The 26399-nt window shown below is 42.1% G+C and overlaps 1 protein-coding gene across 1 annotated transcript in view; it reads left to right on the top strand.

Moving 5' to 3' along the window:
* Nucleotides 1–5213: 5213 nt before the first annotated feature.
* The window catches only part of SLC1A2 (solute carrier family 1 member 2), a 172318-nt gene continuing 151132 nt past the window's right edge, over nucleotides 5214–26399 (top strand). The window contains 1 exon segment of the mRNA XM_020963926.2: nucleotides 5214–5403. Coding sequence (XP_020819585.1) covers nucleotides 5387–5403 — 17 coding nt within the window. The 5' untranslated portion in view covers nucleotides 5214–5386.

Below are 26399 nucleotides of genomic sequence, written 5' to 3'. Positions count from 1 at the left end.
ATCCTCATCAAGAGACTTCTTAATTCCCCTTCACTTTCTGCCATCAGAGTGAACATGGATATCTGAAATTGTTGATATTTTTTCCTGGCAATCTTAATTCTAACTTTTGATTCATCTAGTCTGGCATTTAGCATGATGCATTATGTATATAAATTAAATAAATATTAAATAAGCCTTATCATACTCCTTTCTCAATCTTAAACCAATCAGTTGTTCTATGTTCAGCTGTAACAGTTGTTGCTTGACTTATACACAGGTTCCTTAGGAGACAAGAAAGATGAGCTGGTACTCCTATCTCTTTGAGGACTCAGTCAGTGAAACAGAAATAGATGAGCTTTTTTTTTCTAGAACAACCTTGTTTTCTCCATAATCCAGCAAATGTTGGCAATTTGGTCTCTAGTTCCTCTGCCTCTTTGAAAACAACTCTGTACTTCTGGTAGTTCTTGGTGCGAATAGTGCTGAAGCCCAGTTTTTAGAATCTTAAGTGTAACCTTGCTAGCGTATGAAATTAGTGCAATTGTTGGGTAATTTGAGCATTCCTTGGCATCGCCCTTCTTTAGGATTAGGGTGTAAACTGATCTTTTCCAATCCAGCAACCGCTGTTGAATTTTTCAAATTTGCTGGCACATTGAGTGCAGCACTTTAATAACATCATCTTTTAGAGATTTAAATAGCTCAGCTGCAATTCCATCACCTCCACTAGCCTTATCATTAGCAATGTTTCATAAGGACCACTTGACTTCATTTCCCAGGATGTCTGGCTCTAGATCAGTAACTATCATGATGTAATGATGTTTCATTTTTCAGTATATATGACTCTTTGTGACCCCATATGGGGTTTTCTTGACAAAGATACTGGAGTGGCTTGCCATTTCCTTCTCCAGCTCATTTTATAGGTGAGGAAACTGAGGTAAAAGGGTTAAGTGACTTGCCCAGGGTCACACAGCTAGTAAGTGTATGAGGCCAAATTTGAACTGGTGGAGATGAGTCTTCCTGACTCTAAGCCTGACATTCTATACACTGCACCACCTAGTTGCTCCTCTGTAAACATCTCATTGTGGTTATTAATGATGTTAAGATCTTTCTTGTATAGTTTTTCTATATCTTCTTGCCACCTCTTCTTAATCTCTTCTGCTTCTTTTAAGTCCCTACCATTTTTGCCTTTCATCATGCCCATTTTTGCATGAAACATTCCCTTGATATCTCCAATTTTCTTGAAGAGATCTCTTGTCTTTCTCATTATATTGTTTTCTTCTATTTCTTTGCATTTTTTGTTTAAGAAAACCTTCTTGTCTCTCCTTGCTATTGTCTGGAATTCTGCATTCAGTTAGATATCTTTCCCTTTCTCCTTTACTTTTTATTTTCCTTCTTTCCTCAGTTATTTGTAAAACCTCACCAGACAGCCATTTTGCTTTCTTGTTCTTTTTTTTTCTTTGGGATTTTTGTTGTTATTGTTGCTGCTACTGCTTCCTGCACAATATTGCAAACCTCTGTCCATAGTTCCTCTGGCACTTTACCTACCAGATCTAGTTCCTTAAATCTATTCATCACTTCCAGATCCTATTCATAGGGATGTTATTCATTTAAGTCACACCTACATAGTCTGATGGTTTCCCCTACTTTCTTCAAAATAAATCTAAATTTTACAATAAGAAGCTCATGATCAGGGTAGCTAGGTGGCACAGTGGATAGAGCATCTGCCCTGGATTCAGGAGGACCTGAGTTCAAATTCGGCCTCAGACACATAACACTCACTAGTTGTGTGACTCTGGGCAAGTCATTTAACCCCATTGCCTAGCCAAAAAAAAAAAGCAAGCTCATGATCTGAGCCACAGTCAGCCCCATTCATTCAGGTAGGACCTCTTAGTGTAGAAGTTCCTTTCGCTAATATAAAATCCCTAGTTTACTTCAAAACTTTGTTCAAGTGTGGCTTGCTAGAGAGAGACTATCCAGGTTCCCCCCTTCTCCCCAGCTGCTAATGTCTTTTTGCAGAAAGTTTTTTTTTGTAAATAATAATGATAAATAGCACTTTAAGGAGAGAGGGAGAGGGAGGGAGGGAGGGAGGGAGGGAGGGAGGAGAGAGAGAGAGAGAGAGAGAGAGAGAGAGAGAGAGAGAGAGGGAGAGAGAGAGAGGGGAGAGAGAGAGAGAGAGAGAGAGAGAGAGAGAGAGAGAGAGAGAGAGAGAGAGAGAGAGAGAGAGGGAGAGACCTCCAAGGGGCAAGTCCATTGTAGAATGTACTCTTGGTTTCTTTTTTAAACACCAAGAAGATTCTTTGAAAAAAAAGTAGCATCTAACCCTCCACACAAGAAAATGAAAAAAAAAATAGTTGAGCAAAGGTTTCAAAAAGGATCTGAAGAGCATGGAGAATGGGGTGGAGGGCTGGTGGATACAGTCAGAAAGACGTTTGATTTCCACTTCAGACAGATATCAGCTGTGTGACCTTCAATCAGGAATTTGGCCTCTCTCAGTCTCAGTTAACTCGTCTATAGAATGGAGACAGTAGTATTTGAAGCATTTACCTCACAAGGCTGGTGTGCTGCACAAAGGTGACGTTGTGTGAAACAATCTACAGAGCTTCAGGTGCTATGTAAATAAGAGTGACCGCCTCGTTGGGAAGCCCATTGCTTTTCGGAGTCTCATTATGAACACATCCACTTAGCTTGGGGCTCTTTTTCAAGTTAACTAAAGACTAAAATGCATGAGAAGGGAGATGGCAGTCTCCTCTGAGCAAGGCGCGTGCCCAGTTCTCTCTCCCACTTCTGCCCTTCCTGGTACTGATTTCTTTTACCTCCAATAGAGGTCAGCAAAGCTTCAGGATTAGCAGAAGGAATGACCACCTACCTCCAGCTTCTGTCCTCAGCACAGGAAGGTGGGGAAAAGGGGAGCTATGGGGGGGGGGTGGAGAGGGCGCTGTGGAAAACCCAAACCGCTTTCACCAAGCTCTTTCGCCCAGAAGTGAGGGCAGCTACACAAATAAAATAACAGCTGGTGAGGTAGATCCCCCTTTCGCGTTTGGGGACCAGTTAAAGAGCTAAACATAGATAGACTCCCCTCCCCCCTCTCCATTCTCTCCTCCTTTCCCGTCCAGTTTCCAAGAAAAATGGTAGATCGAGAGGAGGAAAGACATTAGGTCTTGTAAGTATTGTTTGAACCACATCGTAGAGATGTTGCTGGAGTGGTACTTCTGTAATAATAGTGACAAAGAAGACATCCCCAAGTCTGGGTCACCAGTAGTCTGGGATGCTGTGAGGGCAATCTAGATGTCCCTTCTCATTCTGGCATTCTGTAGTTGCCAAAGATTATGAAAAGCCAGCCCGCAGAAGGAAGGAACAGTATTTTCTAGTGAGCCCATCTGTCTCCCCTCCTCTGCCCTCAGGGCTTTGAAGACGGGACTAAAGAGAATCAGAGGGATTACTCTAGAGCGCGCGCGCGTGTACACACACACACACACACACACACACACACACACACACACACACACACACACACACACACACAGAGTCCTGCAGCCGAGATTCAGATCTCTGCTGAAAGCCCGACCCCCGACCCTTTTCGAGTCCCCCTATTTTAAAAAGTATGCTCCCTCTCCCCAGAGGTTCATGAATACTAATCCCTATGAATAATTGAAGACTGGGAATTTATTCGGGTAGGGAAGAAAGCCTTGTCAGTGGCAGTGGCGGCGGCGGAGGCAGTCCCATCCCTTAGCTCAGTGGGCTTCACCAGCTTGTAGGGTTTTCTGTCTGGGCTGTTTTCCAGCTAGCTCTCCCACTCCCTTCTGCCCTTGCTCCTCGTTTCTCTGGTTCCCAGCGCCCACCCACCGGGAGCACCAATCGCGGCCCATCGGTTTCCACTGAGGTTTCTCACTGCGGCTTAGCCTGACAGCTGTCATTCAACCTCCCCCTTTTCATCCTCCCCAGCCCCTTCCAGCCCAGGATTAACCGGTTCACTCCTTTTGTGAAAGACTCTAGCCTTCTGCTGCTTTCCTAGTTCCATCCTTTTCCTTTTTTCCTTCTTTCTTTCCTTCCTTCCGCCCTCTGTTTCTTTTTCCTCCCTCCCTTCTTTCGGTCCTCTTTTTAAGCTTTGGTGAGCGATGTGCCCGAGGTGGGGTGGAAAGTAACAAGGGAGACAGGGTTTGGTAGTCCAGGGGCGTTAAAGGGGAGAAGGCTCACTGAAGTAGCTGCTTCATCCGTCTGACTTCCCTGTCTCTAAGACAACACCTCTGTCCTAGGGGTCAGTGAGCAGGTGGGGGTGGGGTGGAGAAAGCCCAGGCTAAGAAAACCTTCCGAGATGAGACCCCAAAAAGGAAAAGTGAAGTTCCCAAACAATAGAATGAGAGGGATGATGTTTTTGGTTTTTTTAAATGAAAACAAAATTACAAAGAACCGTAGCCGAGAAATGGTCGACCAAATACAGTGTCGGGCTATTGGACTGGGAGCGTGTGCTCTCTTCTTGCAGGCCTTCCTCCTGACCAGGCGCCCCGAAAGAACCAGGGGGGAAGGTCGTGAAAGGGCTGGGGAAGGGAACAATAGAGAGTCCCTTTATTCACCTGGGAATTGGCCGGGGGTCACGGCTGAGGAGTCCTGGAGTGGATCTTTATTTCTTTCTTTATTGTAAGAGGTTGGGGGTGGGGAACGGGGGGGCGTAGAAAAGAGGAGGGGGCGTAGCTGGACTTGCGGGGGGGATTTAAAGGAGTAACAACAGGCAGCGCTGCCGGTGATGTCAGCCCTTGACTAAAATAGAGAGGGATAGACTGCAAATCCACAGCTCTGAGGGCTAAAACCTTCCAATCCAGCCTCAGCCAACACCATGTCAGTGTGAAGTCAGCCCCCCTCCCCCACTTCCCCCAGCACACACAACAGACACCCACACACCCGCTTGCCACCACCACCACCAGCATCACCACCAACGCCACCAGCAGCAGCATCACCACCACGAGCAGCAGCAGCAGCAGCAGCAGCCCTTCCTCCAGGGGAGAGAAAGCCCAGGTGGCAGAGACTCAGCTCGCTCGGTCCATTCTCTGGTCACTCAGCGCTCTCAGCTTTGAAGGCGCCGAAACCCTAGACAGAATTCCAAGATTGCTGGGGTGCCTCTGCTGCTGGTGCTACAGCGGGAAGCAGAGCTGGACCGGAGCGCCCAGGAGAGTCCAGAATCCAGGTTCGGGAGCGTGGCGGCGTATTACACCCACAAGGAACCTTATGCCACTCTTTAGGCACTAAGGGGCTTATGCAGAAGGAGGGAGGCGGGGAACACAGAGAAAGAAAGGGGGGAGGGAAGAGGAATCCTTTCTAAGCACACACACACACACACACACACACACACACACACACACACATTCAGAGTACCCCCTTGGATTCTTCCGAAGAGGAAGGGGGAATTCCCAAGACCATGGCTTCCACAGAAGGGTGAGGGGGAATTTTCTCTTTACCCTGGGGGTCTGGGCGGGGGGGTGAAGGGGAGAAGAGGGAGGTGGTGCGGAGGTGGACTTTGGGGAGGGGGTGCTGTCTGGCTCTCAGATTTCTTTTCCGTGGGTCCCTTCGCAAGGGTCCTGGCCTTAGGCACCCCAGAAAGTGGGTGCAGGACTCAAGCTTGGAGTTGATCTGTGGGTCAGAGTCGGTGGGAGAGGGAATCAAGATTTTAGAAGGGATTAATTTTCTTTAGGAGGGCTTTTGTAGTTACTCTGATGCTGCAAAATGCTGAAGAAGTAGATGCTTCTTCTCCTCAAGGGAAAAATAGCTGGGGGAGTGGAGGGAGTGGAGGAAGAAAGTCCCTGAAAGTTACTTTGGGAATAAAAGAAAAGTCTCCGGGTGGTTGGAAAGACAGTTGAGGAGGCGCGCCCTGGAGCAGGGAGAAGACAGCAGGTGCAAGATAAGAATGTATTAGCTGAGTCTGAGGATGAGGATGGAGAGCTGGGGAAGAGGATGAGAAGGAAGCAGGAGGAGAGCAGTGTTCACTGACTGCCCACCGATGTAACACGTAAGGCAGGAGAACTGGGAGCGTGGGACAGGCTCTTTGCCCTACTGAAATCTGCATGGGTGAGTGTTGCTGGTGGGAAGGAGGCACAGAGATCCTGGGGAGCTGGAGATGGTCTTTCACTTCCATCATTAACCCCGTCCTGAGGTATATAGTATTATGCTTCGCCTAGGTAATTTGACTGAGCTCGGGCCATGGGAAGATAGGCTTCAGGGAGCTCCCATGGGGAGCTAGGTTTCTTATTCTTGAAGACCTTTTTGGGAGAGGGAGGTTTTAGCTTTTGAGTCAAGCTGATGCTGGGCTCTCCATCTCACCTCTCCTAGTAAAGGCATTTTGTTCCAGCAAGTTCTCCACCTTTTGGGGGAAAGAGCTGAAGACTCAGCTTTGAACTGTCTCTCTCTCAAGCCCCGAAGAGAGGTCCAGAAGCCCAGCACCTGGGGTCCTTGACCAGAGCATCTCAGGAATACCTTTTCTGGGCACCTCTACCTTGTGGCAGTTAGGGTGGAGGGAGGGCAGGAAAAGATGAAGGCTTTAGGACCCTATTTTATGACCGGGGTCTTCCCCATCCTCTCTCCGCCTCCCCAGACACCTCGCAATGTCATTAACTAGCTATCTATATGGAAATCAACCTTCCACCACTGCCTGAAGAAATAGCGGTTTTGGCCCTCTTGACACTCATTAACCTGTGAAGTCCTAGAGTTTTCCCAGGTTCTGTCTTACAAGTTCCTTTGTGAGACATGGCCTCCAGGCAGACCTGAAGGAGAAATTGTTATGTCAAGTCTATAGATACACAAATGAACAAAAAACAGTGTCCTATGTTCTTCTGTGTATCCTACTGTTAAAAATACATTTTTCAAGTTTTTGTCCCGATTTTTAAAAAATCAATGAACGTTTATTATGAAGGTTTTCTGTGTCAGGCACTGGATTAAACACTAGGAATAACCATAAAAGTAAAGATCGAGAGTCTTTAGTCAGAACTCTGAGTTTATCCCTTTGGGGAATTCCTGATGAGGAAACTTCTGTTACCAAGGCCTATCCTTAGCCATTCTGTACCTGAATGCCTGAGACACTGAGAAGTTAAACTACCCTCCCAAGGTCACACAGCTAATAGGTGTCAGAGATTAGGTCTTTCTAACTCTGAAGGCAGCTCTCTAATGACAATGCCAAGCTACCTGCCTCTTGTGTGCTGGTACTTCTCAGAAAAGGTATGGGATCTGAGATCTGTAGAAATTTCTCATCCTTTCCTGCAATCGGTTCAGCCCTTCTGACCTTTTAGGAAATAATTCGTTGGTAAAGTTCCTCCTCCTTCCCCCAAGCAACCAGGAAGACACACACCTGCACAATGAGGGTGACACTAGCAGAACCTCCAATTAGCAATAACCTAGAGGTTATTGGCATCTTCCTAGCCTCTTACGATTTCATGAGATGTTATCGACAGATTACTGAACCTTCCCCCCCACCAATGAAAAAAATAATACATTCCAGCTACTGCAATAAGCCTCCCAGTGATCTGCTTAGCCCTACCTTAGTTACCTTTCCTAGGCCCATTAATATAAAAAGACTGTCCTGTTGACAAATACAAAAATAGGAAAGCTTGGCTTCAAGATATTCCCAAACTTGAAATCTAATCATAATTTTTTAAAAGTTGGAAAAAATATATGAAAATTGATGAATGATTGATGTTTCAAATAATGAGACCAAGTCCTACTCTGCACTCTGAAGATCAGGCACAGGGGAGCAAGAGTTCCTAAAACCAGACTCATGTTAGTTGGCATTTGCATGGAGCTGTAAGGTTGCAGAACACCTTCCACCTGATCTCACTTGATCCTTACTAAGGACCCTTCAAGGTAGAAGCTTTTATTATGTCCATTTTCCAGATGAAGAAACTGAGGATCAGAGAGTTGAAAAGATTTGCCCAGGGTCACACAGCTAGGAAGCATCAGAGGCAGGATTCAAACCCAGATGTTTCTGAGCCCAAATGGATTACTCTGTCTCCTATTGTTCAGTCATTTTTCACTTGTGTCCAACTCTTGCTGACCTGATTTGGGGTTTTCTTGGCAAAGATACTGGAGTGGTTTACCATTTCCTTCTCCACCTCATAGCACGTCTGTAATCCCTTTCGCCCTAAACTGCTATATAGTTGTCTGAAACATAAGAGATAATGCCATCAAATTATCAGATGCAATTGTTTTTTTTTCAAATTGCTGTATTGGGGAAGAAGAGCAGGGGGTCCATATCTTCATTGGTATAGGGAATTCCTGGTATGGAAATGTTCTCCACTAATGCAAATCAACTAGTCATCCATAACAGTTTTAGAGAAATGTTTTGTGTGTGTGTCTAGGTATGTAATTGAGAAGTTAAGTGATTGTTCTAAGGTCACACAACCAGTATGTGTCAGAGGCAAGACTTGAATCTACTTTCTGGTTCTGATTCTTTGATCCATTATTCAGTAAATTAATACACGTTTATTAAATATGCCTATGATGTGCCAGGCACTGTGCTAAGCCCTAGGGATATAAAAAAGGCAAAAGAAAGTGCTTGCTCTAGAGGAGCCCACCATCTAATGGGGGGACCACATGCAAGTAACTGTGCAAACAAGCTACATGCAGGACAAATTGGAAATAATCAACAGCAAACCAGTCTTGCCTCTCCCTTGACCGTGGAGAATAACTAAAATACTGATTGATCTTCTTTGAGGAGAATGATTTTAGGAGATGAAAATGGGTCAATAAATTTATGATAAGATGATAATCCCCCAAAGTGGGGCAAGACATAGTTACCGAAGACTGGGAAGCTGTGTGGTAGAGTCGAAAACATTGGTAGTGAAGTCAGAAGATGTGGGTTCACATTCTGGCTTTGAGAATTGCTGTAGATGGATGGATAGATGGGTAGTTGAATGGCCCTGGACAAGTTCTTGGATCTCTCTGTGCCTTTTTTTTTTTATCAGCATCAGCAACATAGCAGAGTGAATGCAAATAAAGTGCTGGACTTGGTGCCAGGAAGCTCTGGGTTTGAATGTTGACTCTAGTGCAGTGACTGTAGGCACAGATTCACCTGCTGTCTATACCTTCCAGGTTTGTTGTGAGGCTCCAATACAACCATATATATGGACTTTGTGACTAAAGAGCTGGCCTTGGATCTAGAAGTACTGTGTTCAAGTCTTGCCATCGATGCAGATTAACTGTTATTTTGGGCAAACCATTTAGCCTTATGTTGCCCTGGGTGACTCTGTAAGACTGTGAGCTGAAGACCTAGTAATACAGGGAGTTTCCTCATCAGAATTTCCCTGTTCTAATAAAATCACATCTCATCCAAAATTTCCAAACAGTGTGTAAAAAAGGAAAAGAATGGTATTATCTATAAAATGGATATTATAAACCTTGTCCTCCTACATCTTGGGGCCTGTGTGAGGAAAGCTCTTTCTAAATGTTAAAGCATTACATGTGTCACATCACAGGTTCGTAGATTTAGAGCTGGAAGGGATGTCAGAGACCATCAAACCCCTCATTTTACAATTAGAGAAACTGAGGACCACAGAGATTAAATACCTGGGGAGGTATAACCCTCCCCCCCACACTTACACAGGTTTCAGTATCACAGCTGGGATTCAACCCCAAGTCTTCTGATTCCAGATATTGGGCTCTTTCCAAGTCAAGTCAACAGTCAAATGTGTATTATGTGCTGAATATAGAGCACTGAGGATATAAAGAAAGGTCAACCCCTGTCCCCCAAGATCCCAAAACAAAAGCACAGTCTGTGCTCCCAAGAAGCTCCCAAGTCTACTGAGAATCAAAATAGTAATGGAGTTGGTATGGTTCACGTATACTTCAATAGTGAGTGACCCTTGGAATGAATGGAGGTCCTAGACCTGTGAATGATAAGGTACTACTTCCTTCCTTCCTTCCTCCCTCCCTTCCTCCCTCCCTTCCTTCCTTCCTTCCTTCCTTCCTTCCTTCCTTCCTTCTTCCTTCCTTCCTTCCTTCCTTCCTTCTTTCCTTCCTTCTTCCTTCCTTCCTTCCTTCCTTCTTCCTTCCTTCCTTCCTTCCTTCCTTCCTTCCTTTTCTTCCTTCCTTCCTTCCTTCCTTCCTTCCTTCCTTCCTTCCTTCCTTCCTTCCTTCCTTCCTTCCTTCCTTCCTTCCTTCTTTCTTTCCTTCTTTTCTTTCTTCCTTCCTTCCACAAATATTAATTGATCTTCTACATTGTGTAAGATCTTGAAGTCAGGCTCTGTGGGAGAGAGATGCATAGGACTGTCCCTGCCTTCAAATAGATAGTACCTATAGAAAATCCCTGCAGAATTGCTAGTGTTGAAGAACAGAGGTTTTTTTTTTCATCCACATCTTTGTTGTATAGTGCCTAGACAGTGCTTTGTACTTAGTAGATATTTACTACATGTTTTCTGGTTTCAGGAAAGGAGATTGTGTTGTCAAGAAGACTGGGGATCTGCTCATTAGAAACATTAGAGGTCCAATCCTGAGCTTAGCACAGTGCCTGACACATAGTAGATGCTTAATAAATGTTTATCAGATTGGATTGGGGTTACTTAACCACCTCAAGACTGTTTTTAAATCTGTAAAATGGGATTAATAAAATTTGTAATATGTACCTCACAGGGTTATTATGAAGATCAGAAGAGAATGTCTCTAAAGTGATTTGCTAATTTCAAGTATCATGTAAATGCCAGTAGGTTTTATGTAGGGTCATAGACTCACAGTTTTAGAGCGAGAAGGGACTTCCCTGAGTCCAGCCCTTTCATTTTAAAGATGAGAAAATCCAGACATAGCAAGGTCCAGAGACTTGTCCAGGGTCCTATAGCTAGTATCCATGATAGGATTTGAACCCAAGCTTTCCTGATTCCAAGTCTAGTGTTCTGTCCACTATTTGTCCAACTCTTTGTGACCCCATTTGGGGTTTTCTTGTCAGAGATACTGGATGGTTTGCCATTTCCTTCTTCAGCTATTTGACAGATGAGGAAACTGAGGCAAACAGGATGAAGTGCCCTGCCCGGGATCACACAGCTAGTAAGTGGCTGAGGCTGGATTTAAACTTAGGAAGAGGAGTCTTCCTGACTCCAGGCCTGGCCCTCTATACATAATCATCATCATCAGCAGCAGCAGCCAATTTAATATTAAACCCAAATATTTGTCATCAGAAGACCTGGGTTCAAGCCTTGACTTTTACTATCTTTGTGACCTTGGACAAGTCACTTTCCCCTTCAGAGTCAGTTTTATCATTTGTGAAATATGGGCTAATTTAGACTCTGTGGCTTCCAAGGTTTTTTCCAGACTTAACACTATGTACCCCATCCTTTTGTTCCCAATGTTCCTTTCAATTCCAAATCCTGTAATTCCAGGATAAGATTTCATGTACTAATGTCAAAGAATTGGAAATATTCACGATCTAGTCCTTTATAATACTAAGAATAGTCCCATTTTGATAGCACTTTATAATTAAAAAAGAATTTTTCTGCCGTAACCCTGAAAGGTCAGAAGTGTCGGTATTATCCACATTCTATTTATTAAAATCACTTTTCCTTAACTTCTTTGAGCAAAAGCTCTGAGAGGGAGACATATCTGGTCAAATACCGTTAAAACCAAATTGAGAGCTGAACACAATCTGTCCTTCTCAATTATTCAGAAAGTACTTCGGGATCCTCCAATGTCCCAGGACCGTCTTTCTGAGCACAAGGTATCATTGGGGATGGCTTTTGGGGAGTTGGGGACCTGGATAAGAACGACACACGTGGATCTGTGACTAGATGCAGCTAGGCAACGCCACAGTGCACAGAGCTCTGGGTCCAGAATCAGTAAGACCTGAGCTCAAATCCCTCTGAAAGAAAATTTAGAGGCTGTCCAACTTGCTCATTTAATATACGGAGAAATCAAGGCACAGAGAGGTCAGGGATGTCACCTGGGGTCACACAGCTAAGCGTCTGAAGCAGGATTCAAACCTAGTCTTTCTGACACTAAGCCCAGCACTCTGCCCTTTACACTGCAGGAGAGAAGCTGATTCACTAGACATTTCTCTTTCTCCTAAGAGTGGAATGCAGAATAGACAAGAAATGGTATTTTTTGTTATTTTAGCTTTGGAGTAGTTTGAATTCCAGATAAATAGGAGTTTGCTATAAACAGAATCACACAATGTCGATGTGTATAGGAAGAATGGAGCACTTGGATGGTGCCCCATCCCCCATCCCACCCCCCAAGTCCAGCAAAACCATGGCTATCCTGGTAGTTTCATCTTCCCTTCCCTGGGTCCCCTGATATAGCTAGAATTACAGAGACAGCTTTTCAGTCCCTGGCTCAAATTAGAAAGGAATTATATGTAGTTGATGGAAGAAAGGTTAGCATCAACTATTGACTTTGGCTTAGTAGCATCTGGAAGTCTCATTGAAATAGACGACTGGAGAAAAATCGTCTGCTGGGGGAGAAGGGTAGCTCCAATGATCCATGTCTCTTGGAGTTCCCAACCTGTCTGTCTGCTCTTGAGTTCTTAGGAGTGGAGAGAAAGACACCAGGGAGAACTGCTGGTGCACAGGGCTTCAGTGTGTCGTTCACGGGAGCCCCATACACAAAGTAGACACCAAACAAGTACCCTAGGGTGTGCTCACCAGAGCTGAAGTTTCTTCTGATCCATTGGAATAGTCTCACTGTGAGCCCCTTGAGGGCAGGGGATCCATTTTGCCTCCTTTTGCATTCCCAGTGGTTAATGCACGGTGCGTGGCACATAGTAGGAGCTTAGTAAATGTTGATTGATTGATTGGGGACAGAGCTTTAGATGCCTTGGAATTTGGTTGAAGAGATGCTTGCACTGCTTATAACTTGTCTCTCCAAATTTTTCATTTAGTATATTTTCTGTTGATTTAAAAATTGAAGTCATTTAAAATAGGAACAGAAACATATGCAAGTCATTTCATGTTTGCTCTTAAAAAATCCTTTATGTTACATTTGTAATATAGGGTATCTTAAAAGTCTTAGTGAACTTTTCAACCATCAAAACTTAAACTATTATGCTATTAAAGCTTGAGACTGAGCTAGGACTTTTGGGACATCCCTCTAATAACAAAAAAAAAAGTTTAGGAGTATCCACTGTGTGCAGAACATCATTTTAATCATGGGAAAGATGAAGTTTAGATATATATTTTAAAGATTTTATTAATGTTCTTTGCTTCTTGTAGCATAATCAAATCCTCATATAGTTCTGCCCCACTATACCTCCCAAACTCCCTTATAACAAAGAAAAACAGCTAAGCAGAACTGACCTAATTCAACATTCCATGTCCACAATATTCCAGCTCCCAACCAAGGAGAGAAGTATGCTTCACTAGCTGTTCTTAGGAAGGTAGGTATGTAGTGGATAGAGTGCCAGGCCTGGAGGCAGGAACTCTTTGAACTCTTCCCAAGTTCAAATCTGGCCTCAGACACTTCCTAGCTGTGTGACTCTGGGCAAGTCACATGCTTTCCTCAGTTTCCTCATCTGTCAAATGAGCCGAAGAAGGAAATGGCAAACCACTGTAGTATCTTTGCCAAGAAAACCCCAAATGGAGTCACAAAGAGTCTGACACAACTGAAATGACCAGACAACAACAATCTGTTCTTAGGAACCAAAATTATTTTCTGTGTGTCATTAGGATTCAGCTGCCTTCTTGAGAGTCATTTTCATTTATCTTATTTTAGTAAATGTGAATTTACTAAATTTGGACAAGAATAAGTTCTCTATTCTCAGGGACTTAACAGTCTAATTGAGGGAATAAGATTTGAAATATAATATTTGAAAGCTTTTGTTATTATTTGGAAAAAATTAAAAAATGCCTGTGATTCATACTGACTTCCAGACTATAGACAAACCATGTATCCTATCTGATCCCATGGCATCTTTTCCAAGGTGCTGTTATAGATGTTTATCAATCAAAATGGATGGAGTTTCCACACTAGAAGTTCTCCACATCAATTAAATCATAGGTCTGAACAAAAAAAAAAGAAAAAAAGAAAAAGGAAGAATACAAATTAGCTTTGTGAAACTATGGAAACATAATTAAAACAAACAAATACACATATGTATTCTATTTATGAAATACATTTTTAAAGATTTTATATAATGAAAACACAATTTTTGAAAGATGTGTATTACTACATATGTATGTATGTATGTATGTATTTGTGTACATATGTGTATATTTTATACATATACATATATATACACACACACATATAAACACACACATAAAATGTCCCAAAAGTCTTGGTGCAATTTTAACTTATTAAAGTCTACAGCTGCTGTAAGACTTTTTGGACACCCTATCTATATTTTCCAGTGGTGACCATTGACACACTCTAGCTATAGCTATTATTACCTTCAAAAGGAAGCTTGAGAACCATACCAGACCAGAAAAGACATCCTATGGATTTAAGATTTCATTGCAAGATTAACACATACATCTAGGATTTCTCTGTCCCTTCTGCCATAAACCTTCCTCATTTTCAAGACCATAAGCCTTTTCCACGTCAGCTCAGTTGAGTCAATATCAGTGTCCATCTTTGGGTGTCTTACACAACTCTGATTAAAAAAAAAAGTGGTGGGGGGGAACTTGCTGAAAAGTGACAGATTCAGTCAATTTGTTGTTTGTTTTATTTATTTTTGCTGACCTATTTTGACTTAATGGATTGATAAGCTATTAATTTTGCTTTCCTGAAGGCCAAAACTATGTTTTTTAAACCTAATCCTGGAAATAGATAATTTGAAATTCCCTGTAATAAGAGCTAGCAGGATTCTACCTTCAAAGACAAAATCAAATTTTGTTTTCTTTTAGTCACTCTCTGGACAGATGGTTATGCATCTTCCTTCCTCTTCCAACAATCATGCATATATTTATTTGTATCCCTCAGTAGAATGGAAGCTCCTTACAGACAGGGACTGCTTTTTTGTTTTGTCTTTATATCCTCAAACCTTCAGCATAATTAGTATGTTTGTTGGGTTTGAATTTATAAGCTCGCATACACAGCATTCTCCTTAATGTCTGAAACAGTTTGATGAGAAGACAGGGCATGATGTTTCATCGATAGGTTTTTCAAGGCAAGGATCTGCCTGATGTATGTGTTATTTATCGGGCTGCTGTGCTCGACCCCCTCTCTCCTCTTAACAGATCCAAGTCCTTGAAATAAGGGAATTAAAGAAGTGTCTAAAAATATCATGTGGCTTTTATCTCAGCTTGCTCTGTCATTGATCAGAGGCAGATGAGATGCTTGTCAATAGCCAAGGACCAATGTTTCATTAAGAACCTGCCCAGCTGGTGATAACAATACCTGTAGCACTAACCTCACGAGATTGTTGAGACAAGCAAATGGAACAGCACATTTAAAGAGCTTTATAAACCTCAAAGCACTAAACGTGTCAGGTCATCATCACCCGCATCAGTGTTGGTGTCGGCATGGGAGTTGGCATGGTCATTGGCATTGCTTTCATTGTTGAGATAGCTTTTAAATAACAAGGACTGTTGTGTGATGGAATTTTTTCTCCCATATCCTTTCTGTTGTTGATAATGATAATGATTAATAATAATAATAATGATAATGATAATGCAGTATAGCAGTAAGTAGACCCCTAAAAAAAGTCCAAAGTACAAACTTAAAATTCACAATAGGGGCAGCTAGGTGGCATAGTGCATAGAGTGTTGGGTCTGGAGTCAGAAAGACCAGAGTTTAAATCCAGCCTCAAACACTTACTAGCTGTGTGACTCTGGGCAAGCCACTTAACCCTGTTTTGCCTCAGTTTCCTCATCTGCCAAATGAGCTGGAGAAGGAAATGGCAAACACCTCCAGTGTCTTTGCCAAGAAAACCGCAAATGGGGTCCTAAAAACTCAGGCACAATTGAAATGACTAAACGAAGATGCTCGATTTGGGTTTAAATAATGATTGAGCCAACCCACTGTGCCATTTGAAACTAAATAAACTGAAAAGTGTTTGCTTTGACAACTGGACAACCCCTGGGAGTGGTCTCACACAAACAATTCTGTTTCTCTGAGCCAGCTTTCTTCAATTGTTCAGGAGTAGAGAATGAACATTTAATCTTCAGATCATGGCACCACCACTACTGGATACCCTCATCTGATAGATGAACCTTTTTTCTTATTTCCCAGGCCTCATGTCATCACCTTTAGTCTTACTTTACTTCTTTCCTTTACTTCCTTTACTTCCTTTAGTCATCTCATGACTCCCAACACAGGTAAATCCGGAGCCCTAAATCCTCCCTTTTCTGCATTTACTTTTGCATTGTCTTCCACCATTAGAATGTAAGCTCCTTGAGAAGAGGGACTGTCTCCTTTGATTTTAGTTGTATTCCTAGTGCCTGGCTCATAGTCAGGACTGAATGAATGTTCCATTTGTCTAGTTAGGTCTCAGAAGCTAGAGTTGGAAGGGTCTGTAAAGGTCACTGTTATTTTCTGGTTTTAGATGTTGGATCTTGTCTATGGCTTGGATGACCTTGGTTAAGTCATTTATATAACTCCCCTCAGTTTTCCCATCTGTAAAATGAGAGGATCCATCTCAGTGACCTCTAAGGTCTCTCCCTACCCTACCCATGGTTTGATTCAAGGTTAGGGCTTTGTAAACTGGGGAAGGGAAGTCTGGTTTATGCTGATTTATGAAAGGATCCAGAGCACGGTACCTATCATATTCATTGGTAAGCTTCAGAAGAGAAAAAGTTGGGTTCAAATCGTGCTTCTGATACTTCCTAGCTTTGTGACACCGGCCTCTCCTTCACTCAATGTTCCTGGTAACTCCCTAGGAGCTCTCTAGTAAGTCATACATCATCACCATCATTCTCACACTGGGAGTTCTTCACTCTTCCCTTTGAAGTTTATGCAAAGATAAGCTTATTTAATCTTCGTTCCAATCCTTCAACAGAATTTTGTCCCTGACACAGCCTTAAAGGGAATATTTCTACCTGTTAGTTTTAGAAAGCAATAATTTTAAAAAAAACTTTACTGAATGCCATGCCAAATCATGGGGATAAAAATATAAAAGTAAAGACAATCTCTGCCCTCATTAATCTTATAGTCGAAAAAGGGAGACAACATACACAATGGAGTGTTGTCTAGGGAGGGGCAATTTAATCCATGGATAGAACCATGGCTAAGAATAACAATAGTAATAGTAATGATAAAAGCTAGCATTTATGTAGCTTTAAGTTTACATACAGTTTACATGTATTATCTCTCTTGATATGAAGTAGATAACAGTTATTATTCCCATTTTGAAGTTAAAGAAATAGAGGCTAAAAGATATTAAATTATTTGTCAGGATCACATAGCTAGCGAGTATCTATGGCAGACTTTGAACTCAGGTCTTCCTGAGTTCATGTTCAATGCTTAGGTCATTATTTCATCATTTACTCCCTTATTTCCTACCTTTCTATCTCATTATATAGTTATTTTAAAATTTAGCTCTGTGTGTGTCTAATAAAAGAGAATTCTTTGCTACTAGGCTGCTTAAGTAATCAGTAATTCTCTAGAACTAACCCAAGACCGAGAAACTGGATGTAATGTCAGATGAGCCTCAGGCTTTGGACCTGAACTTTGGAATCAGTTTTCTTAGTTAGTGGTGTGCCCAGGGGTCTGATGGTCTTAGCCCATATATCTGAGCAACCAGCTGCCCTCTGAACTCTAGCTTTTATTCTTGAATCTCTAAATTGTGGGGGACAGCTTTGTACTTGAATGTGATGTATTTTCTTGAAACAACTATTGTTCCTGTCCTTCCAGGGAGGGGCAAGGCTGATAGTGTTTTCACAATTGATACAAGCCAATGGTGATCCCAAGGAATAATCTTTGTGGGTAACCTAGAAGTAGGACTAATTTCCAGAGAGACGTTTTGTCTCTTTCCCAACAGGTGGCAGTAAATGTCAGCCTTTTCCCCACTCTGATCAGTGCCCTAATTTTGTGGAGACAGGAGAGAACTTTGTAAATCCTCAAGGTAACCCACTAGAGTGGCTGGGGCTGGACATGCCAATCTCTGTAGTTCAGTTCCATGCTTGCCTTTGTTTCTAGCTTTAAACATTCCAAATGTCAGCGGACCATCTCTTGGCCTTTGTGACTGGGTCATATTGTTAACAATTTAAGAACATACATACATGACCATATTTGATATAGAATGGCAATATGAAATAATAGAGTATTGGACTTGCAGTGTCTCTGTGTGGGGGGGGGGTCTAAGTTTAAATCTTTTTTTTTCTGATGCTTTCTAGCTGTTGACTGGGCAAGTCATTTAACTTCTCTGGCCCCAAGCTTCCCAATCTGTAAAATGGGCATAATAATACCTATAGTCCTTCCCTTTCAAGTTGTCATATGACTCAAATAAGAAAATGTATGTAAAGGACTTTGCAATCATTAAATATTCTTTGAATTTCAGTAATTATTGTTATTAGTGTTATTACTATTAGTGCTACTATGTTTTATTTCATACTGTATAGATTCTGCAATTCTTTCACATGTACTTAACATCTCCTAAGCTGTTCTTTGAGCTTCCATCCCTTCAGGATATTTGATTTCAGCAATTTTCATAGGATTGTGGGATCTAGAGAATAAAAGGTCCGTGGAGGTCACTTGTCCGTTCTCCTCCTCAGGCTCATAGAAGCTAAATGGGGCTGGGACTGGGGAAAAGGAGGAATCTAGGGAGAGATAAGTAGATTGCAGCCTTGAAAGTACTGATGTGAAAGACTACCCAGGACTTCCGTTCCCTCTGGGGACAGGAGAAGGAAGCCCTACTGGGCTCTTCCATCTTTCTTGTTTTCGTTAGGGGCTGTTCCCTGAAAGAGGGTCAAAGCAATCGATCCTAGTGGCTTTAATACAGGCAGTTAGGTGGCACAGTGGATAGAGCACTGGCTTTGGAATCAGGAAGGCTCATCTTCATGAGCTCAAATCTGGCCTCAGACACCTATTAGCTGTATGACCCTGGGTAAGTCACTTCACCCTGTTTGCCTCAGTTGCCTCATCTGTCAAAGAGCTGGAGAAGGAAATGGCAAACTACTCCAGTATCTTTGCCAAGAAAACCCCCAAATGAAGACACAAAGAGTCAGACATGACTGAAATAACTCAACAACAACAAAAGCTTTAAACTAACTTCTTTCCACAATGAGAGATGAGAGGTAGTATGATGTAGTAGAAAAAAATAGCACAAGAGGTTTGGAGTCGAGACAAGGGTTCAAATCTTACTTAATAGCTATGTGACCTTGGTCCAGTCACTTATCTTCTCTGAAGCAGGGAGACTTTGTTAGCTTATCTGCTAAACCTTAGATTGAATTGTAATCTCTGTTGGAGCAGGACTCAAGTAAATCCTCTTGATAGAAAGACTGGGCAAGAAAGGATCAAAGTTGAAACTGCATCATTGTTTGATCTTCCCCTCCACCAAAAGTTTGAAACTGGTAAGTGCAGAAGCATCTGCTGGGGTTTCCCTAGTCCTCAGCTTGAGATTCCACCTGGGAATGACCAAGGTGACCCTGTGAGGCACTGCCTGATTTACTGGTTCTATTGATTCTACAAGTCAGGCATCTTATCAGTGGGGGCCACTTAAGACCTCTGCTGTGTTGACATTTCTCACGTGTAGGCACTAAGAAAATATTAACATATATTCAAAGATGAAAAAGTGCTTTTTTATGCATTGACAGTCTGCCAGGTCTGCCGATCATACCTGAACTTCAATTTTCCCTCCTCCTCTCTCCAATCTGACAACTCTATTTGCCTATACGTCAGATACTCAGTACTAGAGATCCATGTAGGTACATAGCAGCTTAATTTCACTAGCCCCATTTCAGGCAAATGAAATGCAAAAATAAGTTGGCCAACAAATTATTGAAACTATTCTTTCTTCCTCGTTCTCAGCAGTGTTTAAAAGTCACCAAACTGCTGAAAATGGGTACAATAGCTCTCTACAAGAGTAAATACCAGCTAGAGAAGGTTTCATCTACTGAATGCTGTTACTTATGCTTGGAAGGCAAGATTTGTTTGGAAAGGAAAATGGGTGCCCTGGATTTGGAAGCATTCAAACTTCCTTTGTTTGGCAGGCCAAGGTTAAGGATCTCTATTGTTCATTTGGGGGAATCAATGGAGAGTAGTCAATCGATAAACATTTATTAATCACCTAACATGTGCAAAGAACTGCACCACATTCTGGGCATGAGGACAAAAAAGGACCAATCACCGGCCTCAGGAGCCCTTTCATTCTAAGACAGAGCTTCCAAATTTTACGCTTAGAAAAATGAACTAGAAAAAAGTAATGGCTTTTATTAAATAGTCATTATATAAAACTGAGGGTTAAAACATCATGGCTTAAAATCAATAAATAATCATCGAGCACATATTATACATTTGAAGAGTAGTAACCGAGGATACAATAATAACCATAGCAGCATTTAAATCAGACTTGAAGGTTAGCAACGTGCTTTACATACAATCTTATTTAATCTTCACAACAACTCTGTAAGGTAGACGTTGTTATTATCCTCATTTTACAAATGAGGAAAATGAGGCTGAGAGGAGAAGCGACTTGTCCCGGGTCATACAAGTGCCCAAGGCAAGATTTTTTTTATTGATTCTAAGTACAATTCTGTATCTACATGGGCCACCTAGACACAAGGACAAAAATGAAAAGGTGTCTACCCTCAAGGGGCTTCAATTCAATTGAAGGAAACAAAATATCTCTAAATATATAAGGCAACCAACTCAAATGTAATCAGTGCCAGCAGAATGCCTTTATTGTGGCTTCTTGCTGTAGGTGGAAAAACATCTAAATGTTTAGGAATCTGAAGAACTGTTGCCCAGTCTTTGTTGATGAGTCTTCCTTAAATTAATCAATCAATCAAATATTTATTAAGCACTTACCGTGTGTCAGGCACTGGGCTAGGCCTGAGATTCGAGTACAAAGTATGAAACTTCCTATTCCCAAGAAGGCTACATTTTAATGGGGCAAAAACAATATGGAATAGATGGAAAGGGAACCAACACAAAGAAATATAAAGAAGGGTCGTCTGGGAGAAGGGCACTGCAGTGGAGGGATCAGGTGATGGTGCAGCCAGGGCTTGAAGGAAGAGAAGGATTCCATGAGGTAGTGGTGAAGAAGACGAGTGCATTCAAGGCACTGGGAATAGCCCGTCAGGGAGATGCGAGATGAAGCGCCTCGCTCAAGGAACACAGAGAAGGCCAGTTTGAATGGACTTCAACATTCCAGGATGGCATGCTGTAAACCTAGGTTGGGACAAGATTGTGAGGGCCTTGAAATGCCAAACAGAGGAATTTAAATCTTGACCTAGAGTCAATATTGAGTGGGAGAATGAGATGGTTAAACCTGCACTTAAGGAAAATCACAGAAGAGACCAAACCCACAGAGAGATTTCTTTCTATTACTTTTTTCCTTCAAACTCTTCTACACCAAGAATCAGTGAAAACAATGTGGAGTTGGTAGTCAGAAGCTGCGGGCTTAAATTCTTTTACATTTACCACCTCTGTGACCTTGCTCAAATTATCAGTTCTCTCTTGGCCTATTTCCTCAATCATAATAAAATGGAGAGAGTAAGACATCATCTTCACCATCAGTCAATCAATCAATCAATCAACCATTTATTAAGCCTACTGTATGCCAGGCCCTGTGATACAAAAAAAGGCAAAACCCAGTTCCTGCCTTCAAGGAACTTACAATCATCATCATCTCCATCACCATCATCATCTAATGATATATAACTAACACATAGCCCTTTAAGGATTTTCATGCTCTTTAAATATATTGTAGCATTGAGACCTCACAACAGCTTTTTAAAGTGAGTATTATCATTATTCCCATCTTACAGGTGAGGGCACTGGGACTAAGAAATTTGAATAACTTGCCCAAGGTTATTAAACTAGTTAGGCTCAAAGGCAGCATTTGAACCCATGTCTTCATAACTCTGTGGCAGCTAGATGTCAATGTGAATGGAGTGCCAGGCCTGGAGGAAGGAAGACTCAACTTCCTGAGTTCAAATCTGGCTTCAGACACTCACTAGCTGTGTGACCGTGGGTAAGTCACTTCATCCTGTTTACCTCAGTTTCCTCATCTGTCAAATGAACTGTAGAAGGAAATGGCAAACCACTCTAGCATTTCTGCCAAGAAAACCCCAAATGGTGTCGCTAAGAGGCATCTTGACTGAAAACAACTGATTAACTCCATAGCTCCAAGTCCATTCTGCAATTCACTAAGCCAAGCTGCCCTAGGCTGAGTCCATCACCGGATACGTCTCATGTTTCATCATGGGTCCTCAGGAATCATGGCTGGTTATTGCATTGGTCAGAGCTCTGACATCTTTTCAAATCCATCCATACCTTTAGCCAGAAAGGAGAGAAAAATTCACAGGGGAGTGCCTCATATTGTTCCACAATGCCCCCTTCTGGCCAACCCTGGGGTGTTTTTTTTTTTTCTTCCTGGTCCCCAGAGTAAGCTGGAGATTTAGGGATTGAATTGGACTCTCTTACTGGCAGCCTTGGCGCTGGATTCCAAGCTCTTCGTCTATTTACATTCCAAATTACCACGAGTTGTTAAATCAACACAGAGGTAACAGAGCTCGATAGAGCTTAAGGCGAGCACCTGAGAAAACTGGACAGCAGCAGGGAGTGTTTCTACAGACTTAGCCAGTCCTTCTTTTAACTGCAAGCAGCTGGTACCGGTGCCTTCTTCCTTGACCTGCTGACACAGTTCACAGAGTCACCAGTGGGGTGCCAACAGGACTTGCTGATTTCAGAGTGTGGGTATGTCCAATTGTGTTTTCTCTATTGGATTAGAAGCATTCTTACTAAGCTAAGGGGGCTCCTGGGAATACAATGGGATTAAAAAAATAATAAGAGGAAAATGAACTTGAAAATTTAAAGAATTTCAAAGAGCCCAAAGGGTCCTAGAGTAAAATAAAACCAGGAAAATAATTACTCTTTCACCAAATGGCTAATCAGCCACCCCAATCCAACATATCTATTTCATTTGCGGCTCAGTGCAATAGGAGGAGTTGGCAGCCAGATAAAAATGCAGGTGATGTCAAAGATTCCTTCTTGCTGTCATATCTGCCCCTGCTCTGAAAATGGAATTAGGTTATACTGAGGACAAGGTGCTGAGGTGTTTAGTTTTGTGAAGCATATGGAACAAGGCACAGTCCTTAATACAAAGGAGTGCTAGAAACTTGGTACTTGGGGAGACTTTGCTTTGAGGGTGTGGCCTTGAATTTACCTTACTGAGCCAGATTGGGCCAGAAGTCATACCTCTCCTGCCCCCTTAAGCCTAGAAAAGCTCTTGGACATGGTGTGCCCCAGACTGGCAGTGCCAACTTGGCACTGGCCAAACTATCTGCTGGGTAGTGTCGAAGTGTATTCAAAAGCTACCATCAACCAGTCCAACCCCTTCATTTGGATGGAGATGGAAACTGAGCCCCACAGAGGTTAAATAGCTTGCCTACAGCCACACAGGTAATAAATGGTAAGGGTAGGATTCAAATCCAGGTCCTTTGACTGGAAAGTGCTGCCTTTTTTTTGTTGTGCCTTAGAATCATAGTCATGGAAGTAGAAGGGATTGCAGAGGATATCTGGTCATGGGATCATAGATCTAGGGCTAGAAGGGACCCCTCATTTTACAAATGAAGAAACTGAGGCCCAGAAGGGTTAAGGGACTTTCCTGAGGTCATTCAAGTAGTAAGCATCAGAGGAAAGATTTGAACTCAGCTGCTCTGACTTAAGGCTGCCTCTACCCCCTGGAGTGAGAGATCACTGGGGAGGGAAGAAGAAAGGAATGATTATTTATTAAGCACCTACTATGTGCCAGGCACTATGCTAAGTGTTTTGTAAATGGTATCTCATTTGAACCTCACAACAACCCTGAGAGCTGGGTGTTATTAGTGTGAATTTTACAGTTGACAAACCTAAGCAGTAATTAAATGACTTGCCCAGGATCACACAGCTAGTAACCATGTGAAACCACATTTGAACTTCAGTCTTTCTAAGGCCCAGCATTTTATCCACTGAACCACCTAGGTTCAAGGTGGAACCCATTTGAATGTGGGTTCAAATCTCATCTCCTTCTCTTCCTTGACAAAAGTCTCTCCCCACGCTAAATCTGTGATCCTCCCACCTTGGACGAGCCCCTTTGCTGCTCTAAGGCTAAATTTCCTCATCTGTAAAGCAAGAATAGTGAGAATTATTCTGACTGCTTCTCCATGTGGTTGTGAGGATCAAGTGAAACATTCATGCAGAAGGCATTCTCATCACAACCAACCTGTAAGGTAGCTGAGGGATTCTTTTAAATTTTCTACACTTAAGGGGGCAGGAGAGGTACGACTCCTGGCCCAATTTGGCTCAGTAAGGTAAATTCAAGCCCACACCCTCAAAGCAAAGTCTCCCCAAGTCCAGATCTAAAATGTAAAATTATTTTAAAATATTTGTTGTTTAATAGGAATGTATACGTAGAGCTTGTATCAGATTGCACGCCATTTTGGGGAGGGAAACAGGGAGGGAGGGGGAGAAAATTTAAAACTCAAAAGCTTATGGAAGTGAATGCTGAAAACTAAAAACAAATTAATTAATTTAAAAATAAATTTAATATTTGTTTTTATTATGAATTTAACAAATACCCATTAAGAAAGGCACATTGTGCATTCAGAATAGAAGAGAACATGAAACTGCTGGCTTTCTATCAGTTTGGAGCTTTCAAAGCTATCTTGTTTGTCTCTGTATCCTTCTCTTCTGAGTGTATTCTTATTGCCCCCATTTTATATCAGCTAGTTTTATTATTTTAATTAAGTACTCTTTAGTTCTAGTATATGCATTAGGTGCCCTTGGCCTATTTGTCATTCCTACATTCCCATTTTTTGTTTCTGATGTGCTGAATACATTGTGTCACAATGAGCCCCGAGTCACAGAGACCCAAGTTCAAGTGCAGTCTCAGGCGTTTACTAGTTATGCGACCTTGGACAAGTCACTTAATTTCTGCTTGCCTTAGTTTCCTCAACTGTGTAATGGAGATCATAACACCTACATCTCAGAGTTGTTGTAAGGATCAAATAAGATAATATTTTTAAAGTGCTTAGCACAATGTATTAAGGTACACTTGGTACTTAATAAATATTTTTCCTCCTCCTTTTTTTTCCTTCTTCCTCCTCCTCCTCCTCCTCCTCCTCCTCTTCCTCCTTCTCCTCCTCCTCCTCCCTTCTTCTTCTTCTTCTTCTTCTTCTTCTTCTCTTCTTCTTCTTCTTCTTCTTCTTCTTCTTCTTCTTCTTCTTCTCCTCCTCCTTCTCCTCTTTGTCCTCCTTCTCCTCCTCCTCTTCTTCCTTATCATCATTTGGGGGAGGTGGAAGGGGTCTTGGACCTCTTATTAATTATATTAATTACATTGATTATGCTAATAATTAAATAGGAAGTATGGAACTTTTGGTATGGAAACTCTCTTCCCACCTGTAGATTCAGTAATTCATCTGTAGAGAGCTGGCCAGACTACTGGCCAGACTTCTTCCTATTTACTAAGAAAGAAATTATTTTCATAAAAAGGTCTTCTGCTCCTTATTGTGTTATATGTTAGCCACTCAGACTGGTCTTCCATCGTTCTTGCATGAGTGGCTTTCCAAAGAACACTGCTGGTGCCCCACAGATGTCCAAATTTACAATGACAAGCTCTTTATGGTAGAGTCACGAGTGATAAGATTGAGAGGCAGGACTTGGGCCTCCTCCAAGATCCAGGTGGAACCTTGGAATGAGTGCAGGATTGTTCTGGGGTTAATCTCCTAAGGGCCTTAACTTCTCTCTCCACCTTGGAGGCCTTGGGAGGTCAGGGACTCAGCAGTCTCCCCAAGCCTGTTGGCTCTCTACCTAGTCATCTAATCCCCTGAATTGTTTTAAACCCACTGGCTTTGATAACATGGGGTTCATGATTCCAGCCAATTCCTAGCAGCTGGTGGTTTGAGAAATGAGCTTTAGGTAAGTCCAGCAGAAATCTGCAGGAGTACCTGAAATTGTGTGCCAAGAAGGCTGAACAAGCAGGCTGAGCAAGGTGAAAGAAGTTAGTTGCAACTGTAAGGGGGTGGGTGGGAATGGGAGATGTTTGTATTAGGTTGTGATTCTAAAAATAATCTGCAATCCAATTATTTTTTCCTGGACATTTGATTTCATTGGTCAGTAATTCTCTATATGGAACTCCTCTCCATATTGGCCACTTACCTGAAATTCATGTAATTGTTTTAAAGTGTTTCATTTTATTTTTAATTAATTACTTTTACTAGAAACAACCATTGGCATCAATCCAAGCAAATATATTTAATAACAATTTACATTTAAAGCAATTAATGTCAATGTATAAAATATCATAAAACCTTTCATTTCCTCCCACTGAGTCCTCATAAGGATTTTGTCTTTTCATTCACAATCTCTTTTCCTCATATGATCAG

Source organism: Phascolarctos cinereus, unplaced genomic scaffold, assembly GCF_003287225.1.
Source record: "Phascolarctos cinereus isolate Bilbo 61053 unplaced genomic scaffold, phaCin_HiC Scaffold_9;HRSCAF=440, whole genome shotgun sequence".
Taxonomy (NCBI): Eukaryota; Metazoa; Chordata; class Mammalia; order Diprotodontia; family Phascolarctidae; genus Phascolarctos; species Phascolarctos cinereus.
This window is presented reverse-complemented; position numbering and strand designations above follow the sequence as displayed.